Here is an 11431-nt window from a genome sequence, read left to right as displayed (position 1 = left end):
CGTGCCTGAGTGCCTTCCCTGCCCAGGCTCAAGACCCACCCCTTTTTGCTTCCCCCTCCCCCAACTCCCCCCCTTTCTGCTCCCAGCTCCACGAGAAGTTTGAGCACCTGAAGCGGGTCCACCAGGAGGAGAAGCGCAAGGTGGAGGAAAAGCGCCGGGAGCTGGAGGAGGAGACCAACGCCTTCAACCGCAGGAAGGCCGCCGTGGAGGCACTGCAGTCGCAGGCCTTGCACGCCACCTCGCAGCAGCCCCTGAGGAAGGACAAGGACAAGAAGAAGTAGGTGGCAGGCTTCCTCTTTGTACCGGCTCTCCTTTCTCCTGGGTGCTCACAGCCTTCCACTCTGGGTTCTTTGCTTCTGCTCATCCCCTCGCTCACTCTCCCTCCCCTCCCCCTCTTCTCTCTCTCACAGGCTTCTGTTTTGCTCTGTGCTCTCTCATTTTCACTTGCTCTCCCACCCCTTTCTTGATCACCTTTCTTTTTCTTTTCCTTTCACTGGAGGTCTGATGTCTTGCAGTCCGGACCTCTCTTATATTCATGCACTCTCTCTGGCCCAAATTATCTTTTGCTCCCCCTCTCCCTCCCTCTTCCCCTGCCCCCTTTCTCTCTCTCTCTCTCTCTCTCTCTCTGTCTCTCTCATCTGTTCTCCTTCAGCCTCCTCGGCAGCTGGGCCTCTGCTACAGGGCGGTGAAGGCTGGGCCATGTGGGCAGGGAGTAGCCCCAACAAGGTATAGCTGTAGGGATCTCTGGGAAGGTCTATCAGGCCAGGAGAGGGCCAGGGCCTGGGAATGTTGGCATCTCCAGCCAGATTCCAAAAACTCCTGTGGTTTCTGTTTGGACAGCCATGGCACATCCCTCCTCAGTCCGTGAGGCAGTGGGTGTGGGACTCGTATTAACAAGCTGGTAGTGACTGAGAACAGTGGTGACAGCCAGCACTGACCCCCAGGACACTGTGATCACTGTGCAGCTATTTTGAAGGGCATATGGAGCTGAAGGAAGGACAGCAGTCTCCCATAGGGGCTCTACAGGTTCTTCTGGTGAGGGGGATGTCCCTAAAGTAGAGGCATTGTCCCTGCAGAGAGGAGAAGCCTGGATGGCAGGGCAGCTTTTCCCAGCACCAGGAGTGCAGTTAACTTAGTGGCCAGGTGGGGGCGACCCTGAGTCACTTCTCCTTGGCATTCTTCATCACCTATTTCCACACTTGTAGCTGGAGAAATGCCCTGGTTCCCCGCGATCTCCCTCTTCCTCCCACTTTATTCTCAGTACCATGCCACATCCCAATGCGGGATCTCATCCACTCCCACTACTTCTTGCCCCTGGCCTGTATCAGGTACTGTCCTTCTCTTGCCCAACCTGGCCCTCATTCTTGGGATCCATTTCCTCCAGGAATGTTTGGGAATGTGTGTGTCTGCACCCTTCCTTCCTTCCTTCCTTGGTGGCAGTGGGATCTAGCCGTTAGGGCCATGAAGCATCCCTGTCCACCCCCCACCTCCCCTAATGCACATGTTGCATTCCCCAACATGCACAAGCACACACACACTCTCTTCCCTGCCCCATCACATACACAGACTTAGGCACATGCCTGCCAGCACACAGAAGCACACACATGCTCAGAGGTACAGATACAAACTAAGGAAAAGACACCCCTGGGACTTCTCCCTGGGGGAGGCTGTGGGCACAAAAACAGGCATTTAGGAACTAGATGCCAGGTCTCATTTCTAAGGTCTGTCGTTCGCTTTAGGACAGACCCTCCTCCTTTTTATAGACTCTCTCATCCCAATGCCTGGTGGCCCCACCCCAGCAGCTGGCAGCACTGGGACAGATGAGACCCCGCCTGTCCGCAGGGAGGACCCTAGCCCTACACTCCCCTCAGTCGTGTGAATATCCCCTCTGCTTTGCATTTGTTTCCACCCTGGTCTCGTGTTGAGCTCTTGGCTTGGTGAGCGCGGGAGTTCTGTGAGTTGGAGCCTGTTTGGATTTCAAGTTGGCAGCTTGAAATCTGGTTTCTCCTGGCGGGCGGACGGGGGTCTGGCATCCAGAGTGACTTTGCACTGCTCCCTGCCACCTTGGCCCAGGCCATCTTGTTAAAGAAGAGGTAGGAGGGTCTCCTAGGAAATAAGTTATGGAGAAATCAGTCAGAAATAGAAGACAAGGACCTGTGACCAGGTCAGGGTCTGAGGGATAGTGGGGGTAGGGTGCAGGCTGGCTGCAAGGACACCAGCACAACCCTCAGAGTGGAGGCTTGACACTGGTCTCCCTGCTTTTCCCTTGTGGCCTGGGTGCCTTGGTATGTTCTCCAGGTCCGGGCCTGGAAAACAGGTCTTTTTTGTTTGCTGGACATGCCAGAAAGCTTCAGTCAGTTTGGTCCCTGGGAGAGAGGTCTCTTCCCATGCCGGCCTTGTGGAGGCCGGGAGTGGGCTGGGAGCACCTCTTCCTCCTGCCCTGGTCAAGGGAACAGGGTGAGTTGGGAGTGAATTTTTGGGGGGGAGGAGGTGGGGGTATTTTTCATGACCATTTAGTTGAATGGCTTTTTCAAATTTTAACCCATTTTTGCAAAATTACTTCCCAATCAGATCTTGACCCTCAGCCTGGGACGCCACAAAATGAAGTGAATTCTCTGCTTTGCTCATCACACAGGCCAAACTGACTGCCCTTTCCCAGTGTCCATCTTGCTGTCTTTTGCTTCTGTTTGATTTGGTCTGCGTACCTTTTAATGTGTCTGTTTTTGTTTTGTTTGTTTTATTTTTATTTTTCAGTTAACGCACGCACAGATTTACATGTCAAGAGTGGACTTTAGACTTTCATGTGTTAAGTTGCTTGAGTTACACCTTGTGACCCTTCTCCCATAACATGGTGTGAGGACGGACTGGGAGCCGGTACAGACTCCAGTGTTTACAGCCTTGCTTTGCCCCCACCCTACCTTGGCCCCAGGCCGCCCCTGGGCCTGGCAGGCCACCCCCTTCTATGCAAACACGTAAAAGCCATGAATGCTGGAATCCAAAACTGACAAGGTTTATTTTTTTCAGAGCCAGTGGCTGGTCTTCCATTTACAGTGTCACTATCCCTTGATGAGCAGTTATGTGCCACTCTAGCGAAGGCTCCAGCCGGCGATGCTAGGCCTAATTGTTCAGCGTCAAGATGGCGACTCACGTGGTGCCCTAGGCGCAGCTGCGTGGTCTGGTATACATGCTGCAAAATTTACCCAACTCCCTTCGTTTTAATTTTTCTAACTTAGAGCTTAATTTTCATAATAACTTTAAAACATTCTAAATTTTTATTTTGGCACCACCGCAAAGACAAGTGATATCCTCTCCCATTATTTTCATAAGTAACACAGATTCCCTGATTTTTTAAAAACTAAAAATATCACTAAACCTTTCTTGTATACAAAGTGCCCCTATAATATATAGGGAGAGGCGGGTAATAAACTTCCTGTGATGACAGTGTTTGGGATTTCTTTACGGATGAAAGCGGAACGTGAACAAGACCACGTCCAGTGTTTTTACTGTGAAGGTAAATGGAACAGCAGCCCGGAGCCAATGTCTCTGTGCCCCAGAGGTGCTACCTGTAAACAGGGACCAACTCCATGTATGTGTGTTAAATGTTTGACTTCAATTAAGACTCCCAAGCCAATCCTGTGTCTTCCAAATGCCAAGAGTGCTCAGTGGGGGAATTTGTTACCTCAAAGCCACTGCTTTCTCTTTTCTGGCTAAGGTACAGGGTGGAGAGATGGGGTGTCTGATGTACACAGGCGATTTAAGAAAAGGTGAGCAGCAAAGGAACTCCTCCCCTCCCACTACTCTCTAAAGGGGAACACTTTAAGAGAGTACTCGCAACATTGATTCTTCTGTGCTCCTGCTGGTTTTCAAGCCGCTGGGAGTGTCAGGGTTGAGAATATGGCCTGGTAAAGTGGGAGATGAAAAATGGACAGACAAAAGGAAGGCTGTCCTTTAGAGTTGAGGAAGCACTGTGCTGGGTGCTGGAGCTATGGAGGAATGCACGGTGCTCCCCTTAAGGAGCTCATCTCTAGGTAGTCTAGTGCACTCCTGGCTGGAAGCCTCAGGAAACTGTGCTAATTTATTGTTGAATTGGTAGTTTGCTTTTCATGCCTCCCATCTTCCCTCCCATCACCATTTCCCCCTTCCTGCCTGGCCTGCTTTGTTGATTTCCAGGACCAGGTCCTGGCTTCCTCCTGCCCCTCTGAGATGATGCTCCCCCCAGGGAGAGGCAGAGGGATGAGCTGTGTGTGTCTACCGAGGCACAGGGAGAGGCAGCCTTTCCATGCGAGGGGCTCCACCTGCCAAGTAGAGTGGTGAATCTCTAAGTGTTACGCCGCAACCAGGGCTGGATCCAGATTCTATGGGGCTGGAAGCTTGGACTATTTAGGAAGACTCCTTTAAGAAAAAGAATATAAATATAAATTAGGTCTAGGGTCTTTGAAGGGGCCCTGAAGATTAAGCTTCACTGGCTTCACCAGAGTCCACCTCTGGTTGTAACCGAAAACTGACATTTCAGTGTGGGTATCTACAAAGGTAAACTGGCGGATCTGAGGCTAATGTGGGCTGCCAGGGGCTCGTCTCTAGGTAGCTTTTTGTCTGAGTGTCTCCAGTTGGGTCTAATTACGACCTTTAAGATAGCCTATTTCAGCTCGTGTATTTCTGAAGACGAGGCTCAGTGACCCAGCAGGTCCATTGGTGGTGTAAGAAATGAGAACTCCTGGTTTGTGGGCCAACCTGGGGACTCCAGAGCAGACTGATTCCTCCACTTGTCCACCACAGCCTGTGGGCCACACCTCAGGCACACTGGAAGCCATCACTGTGGCTGCTTGCCTGCCTCCAGGCCGAAGACCTCCCAGCGGTTTTGGCGAGACCTGGCAGACTTGCATTTTCTGGGGACTGAGCTGCCTCCATGGATCCCCTCAGCTCTAGCAGGCCTCAGTGTCCCCCTCTCCCTGCTGTTTGTGTGTGACATCTTGTCATCTTTTTCTGAGACCAAATTAATTAGTCCATGGTGCACAAGGTGAACTTAAAACTTGCCATTATTTAACACACTACCCCTCATGGAATGCGACCCTGTCTGCAGGATCTCGTTCAACTCTCTTTTCTTTTCCTCATTGTTATTCATTGGTATCTTTAGGGCTGTCTCGTAGGATCATGTTGGCATTTACTATCATGTCTTTCATAAACCATGTTGGTTTGGGGTGGAAGAATCACCATATAATTTATTGTCCAAACTGGGACTTCTGAGAGAGAACGGAGATGCTGTTAGTAATTACTCCAGGTCAACAGGCATAAACCAGACAAACTGGGATGTATGGTCTCCTAATGGGTAACTGATCTAGGTGGTTTGTAATTTACAGACTGAATGCATATATGTTTGTGCATGTCTGTGTGTGGGCTTCCTGTAACGTGGGGATCAGAGGCCCGAGGGAAGCGTGGCTTGCCACTCCGTTACGTTAACATGCTTTTCTAAAACTGCTTCACTTGTTCATTCATTTACTCCTTCATTCATTGACTGTTTTTGTTCCTTTCCATTCACTTTGTACTCATTTTTTTTTTTCATTAAATTTTGCATTTATTTTGAGTTTCTGTGGTGTCTTTTTTTGGGCAGTAGCTTTTCTGGTTTAACACGTTTCCTGAGCCTGTTACTCTGCTGCAACTGTGGTAAAACACAGTGTGTCTTTTCTGTGAACTTCGTGGAGGTTGGTAGGAACCATGTTTTACTAGGGTATCCTGCATCTGATAAAGGCCTGTGGAGGTTGTAGGTTAGAGGAAGGAGTCACAGTTGGGAAGGACAAGAGGCAGTCTTCGGGGTCATTAATCTTTCGGCAGCTGGGTGCAGGGCAGGAGAGAAGGCACACCCTGCCCTCAAGAAGTTTACACCCCTATCCCAGAGGCTTCACATGGGATGACTAACACTTGAGTGCTCATTATGCACTGAGAGTGCTCTGAAGTGCATTACATGCATTAACTCCTCTAACCCTCATCATAATCCTATGATTAGGTACCCTAATTCACCCCATCTTGTAGGTGAGGCACAAAGAGGCTAAGTCATGACTCACGGTCACACAGCAAGCAACTGACAGAGATGAGATGTGCATGTTGGTCATCTGAACCCTTAATTGCTGAGCTACAGTTGCTCCTTGGCATCCCAGTGGAATGATGGAAGAATCATGGAATGCTGGCCCATGTTGAAGTATTCAGTCTGACAGTGTGGGATGGTGGACCTGAGATGGGTTGGCATAGGTGGGAAGCCCTGGGGGGCAGGCAAGCACGTGGCGGAGGAAGGGCAGAGGATGGCAATAGGACGTGGCAAGTGTGGGGGTTTTTTGAGGAGCTGTTTCTACTGGGCACTATGTAGGTTCCAGAAAGACAAAAAGAAAATGGGGACTGAGACTGGGGAACCAAGCAGGGGGACAGGGTTGCACACATTCCTAGCAAAGGCGTCAGCTCAGCTCTACCTGTAGGAAGGCAGGGAGGCAAAGAAAGCACCGAGCTTGGGAGGGCAGACACGCTCAGGAAGCCAGGGGTAGGGAGGGCGCCCTTAGGGAGGGACATCATTGTGCAACTCTGTTCAACCATGTCAGGGAAGCACCACGGGGACAAGTTTAAGGAAGGTGTGCAATGCTACCTCTCCCCTGCCCCAGGATCCACCTCTGAGCTTCTCCCATCTCTGTTTTCTACACCCTCGGTGCTTCACCTGCCCCTGCCTGTCTGCAGGTGGGGACAAGAGGAAGAGGAACTGTGCCCATGTGTCTCCCCTAGCCACGATTCTCAGTCTCTGAGCTGAGGTGGGGTAGGAGCTCCTAAGGTCAGAACAGAATGTTAGAGGGGAGTAGGAGAGGACCCGGGGCCAAGGCAAGCTGGGATGGCACACAAGAGTTTTTAAAACTCACAAGCGGCACTTTGGCAATACAAAAGTTAGCTTCCCTACAGAAAGGCAGAGCAGCAAGCTAGTCTCTTACCCCAGTCCTGGGGCTCACAGGTCCACCTTCTGCTTTCTCTAAGAGGTTGAGAGTTGGGTCAGTGCCAGGGATCCGGCACACATCCAGAACCACCTGTTCAAGAGCCCACATGTCCCCCAGCAGTTCCCTCAAGGCCCCAAACAGCCCACACTGGTGTGGGCCCTCAGTATGCACTCCTACTCCACCCCCACGGGGCCCACTCACACTGGAAGGAGGCAGAGGGCAGTCGTGCCACCACTGGAAGCTGTGGCCACGAGCAGCATGGCACCTCCACCTGTGAAATGGGTGCTGGACTAGAGGACAGTTCTTGCTAGGACCCAGGAGATAGTTTTCCAAGGGTATTTGGCTCTAGCAAATCTAAACGCACAATAACCCATAAATGACAGGAGGGGAAGCAAGTCAAGTTTATTTTTTTACAAACACTCCAACAAGCAAATTTTTTATCAAGGAAAGGTAGAGATGTTTACTGACTCTATAGACAATTATAGTATATCTGGCCCTTGACCACTTTGCACCTAGTAGCAGATGGTCCTCCCTGTCCCACGGCTTAGGACATTTACCAAAAAAACCCCCAAGAACAAAACAAAAAACTCTTCACAGTGGAAAGACTTCACAAACACCTTTGAATGGCTCATTCATGTCCCCGGCAGCACTCACACAGCCCCAGCTGGCATCTCTGTGCGCTGCGCCCCCCGCTTAGAGAGTGGCTCTACAGAAGCAGGACTTCAGAGAGGCAGCTGTCTCCTCCTCTTCCTGGCAACACAGTGGTTGGCAGCTCAGTCTCAGAACCTGCTCATCTCCACAGAAAGCACTCCGAGCTGCACCTCTTATCAAGGTGTTACCAGCATAAAATTCCCCTAGTCAGACTAATAACTTATGCTACATTGCTTAAGAGTAACAAAGGAAAACTATGCTTAAAGCTTGCTCACGTTACGGTCCATTAAACAGCATACTCTGTAAAAAGTCATGGGTAGATGTGTCTGGAGAAACTGTCCCATGTGGGGAGTGGCAGGCAGGGCAGCTGGGACTTGAAGCACTGCACATGTGTCTGGAATGAGCCTGGAAGCCAGAAGGAACAGCCCCGGCCTGAGCAAGGGCCGCATCCTGGTCACATAGTCAAACTCTGAGGGCCAGAGCCAACTCCCTTACTGGAGAAGGAAGAAACAACAAGCTGCAATTTGAGCATTCACTCATTCTCCCTGGTTTCAGGCCCAGGGGAGAGAGGGGGAAGGCGAGATCATCATCTGTCAGACCACCTGACATCTATAGACCCCGACCTGGTTTCCTCCCCCCACGCTTATTTTCTTCTCAGGCCTCAAGGATTTTTTTTCTGTTTTTCATCTGGGGCCTTCTTCCCTTCTTGTTATGGGATTCATAAAGCCAAATAATTCATAGGAGTCCAAGCAAGGAGGGTTGCCATTATACTCCAAAGGCACTTGGGTGGAGGCAGAGGGGCCAGCTAGCAGGCGAAACAGGACATTGTCTGCACAGGAGGATGGCTAAAAACTACTCAACTGCTGCTTTACGAGTTCTTTGCATCTGCTGTACCGCTCAATGCTGACCTGTATTAAAACACAGCGGCCGTCCTTGAAGCAGGGCTATCTCACATTCAAAGGAAGAGGCAGTTGAATGCTATGGTGTTAGCATGAAGCAACTTCAGGAAGGTCCAACCACCCAACTAAAGTGCATTAACCCTGCCATCTTAGGGACACCCATCTCCAGCTTCAGTAAAATTGTCAGTCTAACTATACTTTCCATGCTAACCATCTGTTCTGAGGGATTCTGACACACTCCCAAAGCCCCCCAGAAGCACCTTCCTCATGGTACCCAGTACCTGGCACCACACACTTATACAGAGGGGTGGATGGGTGGGTGGGGTCTGGAATTTACACTCCCCAATATTCAGCTCAGGTTTCCTTCCTTCTGAGCTGGACATGCCTCCCCACATTTCTCTTGCCTACAAGGGCTGCCGCTGAGATAAATAAGCCCGCTGTTAAATAAGCCCACCCCCATAGGTCCAGTAAAGGGAACACGTGTCCCATACACAAGCCCGCAGAGCATGGCCAACTGTAGAAAGCCTAGCTCTCACACATGCCCCCTCGGGAGTGATGGTAAGGGCATCTTCTGGAGCCCACAAGAGCCAAGAAGGGCCATAGGTACCCTTTTGGGGTCAGAGTGCATCAGCTTAAGGGGCAAAATGCAGAGCCTGGTCTGGGGCAAAGTTGATGTCTACCTGTGCTTTCTTTAGCAGATCAGATGTAGGAGTACACCAGTCGGGCATGAGCCTCTCCAACTCTAAGGTGATGATGACCAAGGCCAGTGTGGAGCCCTTGAACTGCAGCAGCTGGTGGCCCGCCATACAGTGCTGCAGCTGCCTGGTCAGGGATGCGACGTGGAGGGAAGGATTCCTCTGAGGCAGCAGCTCTAACACAGTGGGCCAGCTCAGGACCACCAGGGCATGGAACTGGAGACCATGGTTTTTAAAGTTAGAACAGAAAACCCTGCACTTTTCATGTATCAATGACCAAAAGTACAAACAATTCAAACTTCCATCAGGGAGCATCAAATGTGCCCCTCCCCCCCCCTTTCATTCCTATCCATGGTTCTACCAGGGACTTGAGGCTTAATACCTAATCTGTGGCCAAGCAGAGCCTCAACCCTGGAGAGAAAAGAGTCTTCTTTGTGAAATGGGCATTATAAGCCTAAAGTACCTACATGACAATGTTTCCGTTCTGAAAAATAGAAACATACTATTCAAGATCAGGGTAGTAGAACAGTTACTTGTATCTGCCTGGCTGGGAAGAAACTCTGCAAATTGGCAACAGTGGCCAGTTTTCATCATGAAACAGCCCTTAGTGATTTAATCTTCATGCTTCGTAACAAACCAAAACCCCATGACATTTCCACATTGCATAATTTTGCCTTACTAACAGAATCATATCCTTAAGGATGACCATCATTTCCCCAACAAATACAAACTAATGTATGATATTTTTTTAAGTGCCAGATCAATATGGTCTACAGCCTCAAAAAGGATTGTGTGTAGGTGAATAAAGACAGCTAAGTGAATGTGTGTAAAGTGTAGAAAAAGCAAGACAGCTATTTATGTACAGTATTCATAGAATGGAAAGTTAAATATTTTTGCAGTGTGTATTTAAAGGAGAAACTCACCATAATAGTGCCGTCTAAAAGTCTTTGTAAAGTTAACTTAATGTCCTTCAGAAGTGGGAGTCTGGTGGAACTGTGTTGGATTTAAGATACATCTTCACTCTTCCGTGTGTCGTGAGCCTTGTGGGTCACCTCACTGTGGTGCATGTGCAGGGACGTGTGCACGCCTGTGCTTTGCCGTCCTATGTTGTGAACAGCTGCTCCAAAGGCACAGCTGAGTCTAGGGCAGACTCTGCAGACTCCTCCTACTTACTATGTTCAAGAAGTCCAGCGGTGTCTGGATGTAGAGGTCCCAGTGCAGTCTGTCCAGAATAACCAGCTCCATCCTCCGCAGATCATTCCAGGTATAGCCAGAGCCATAGTGCTTTATGAAGTCTTTTACATGTGGAATTAACTGTAAAAAAGAAAATAAAGAGGCCAAAGCTCTACATCATGTCATAATAGCTTTTGTTTTCTTGTCCGTGGGGACTGGGCATCCATGACCTTAGTAGAGTTGTCTTCCGGTGACCTGCCACTGAAAATGCTTCTGAGAAGAAACCTAAACCATATCTTGGCTATGTGTCAAATCCTTAGGTAGCTGCATAGTGAACATCACATGATCACCCTCTGCAAACAGGCGTCGATCCCCAAGCTGCATGCCAGCTCACACCCAAATGTGCTCTGGAGGTTGGGGCTGTGCCAGCTACCCTGTTTGGCTGCAAGAACTCACCCAAGCTTTCCAGGAGCCATGGGTTCTGTCCACTCCTCTTGCTGACCCCTATCATGGCTACTTGTCATAGAAAGACTGTGTTTCTGAGCTTCCTGGCCTGCACCAGACAGGCCCTTTGAGAAAACTTCCTATGGTTTTCTCAGCATTACAAATGCAAACACATTTCCTTCAACTCTGATTGAAGGTGGTTCAGTTTTGGAAAAACTACCACTTTCCCTTAGAGGGACTCGTAAGTAAGGCTTATATATGAGTAAACATTCAAGTGTCCAATGCATTAAAGACATGGTCCTACATTTTTAGATAAACAGAAGTACTACTAACACCCCCTAGAAACACTTATTTTATGGGTCAATTGCTTGATTTTAGTTGGACAAAAGCAACTTTTAGAGGGCCCCAGTTATATTCTAGCAAAAAAGGGCTAACAGCATTTTTATTGAGGGGTTGGAAATGGACACACAACTTTTTCCCTGTCTCCTCAGACCCAGAGATCAGCCAAAGGACACCCTGTGGAAATGGCAGTGGTTTCACCATCCCCAAAATGGGTGAAGTAGGAGGGAGGTGGGGGGCCTGGGAAGGGCATCAGGAGACGTCT

General features: G+C 49.6%; 1 protein-coding gene across 3 annotated transcripts in view; it reads left to right on the top strand.

The window, feature by feature from the left end:
• SEPT8 (septin 8) overlaps positions 1–10571 on the top strand; it is a 27426-nt gene extending 16855 nt beyond the window's left edge. For 2 of the 3 annotated variants that reach the window (XM_008056933.2, XM_021711767.1), the window contains exons 8-9: positions 87–277; positions 9211–10571. In XM_008056933.2, coding sequence (XP_008055124.1) covers positions 87–277; positions 9211–9376 — 357 coding nt within the window. In that variant the 3' untranslated portion in view covers positions 9377–10571. Of the gene's footprint in view, positions 1–86; positions 278–2754; positions 5582–9210 lie in introns of those variants that run through there. The other variant, XM_008056932.2, reaches the window with a different exon arrangement.
• Positions 10572–11431: the final 860 nt, after the last annotated feature.

Source organism: Carlito syrichta, unplaced genomic scaffold (genome assembly GCF_000164805.1).
Source record: "Carlito syrichta isolate Samal-C Ts95f unplaced genomic scaffold, Tarsius_syrichta-2.0.1 Scaffold302579, whole genome shotgun sequence".
In the NCBI taxonomy this organism is placed as follows: domain Eukaryota; kingdom Metazoa; phylum Chordata; class Mammalia; order Primates; family Tarsiidae; genus Carlito; species Carlito syrichta.
This window is presented reverse-complemented; position numbering and strand designations above follow the sequence as displayed.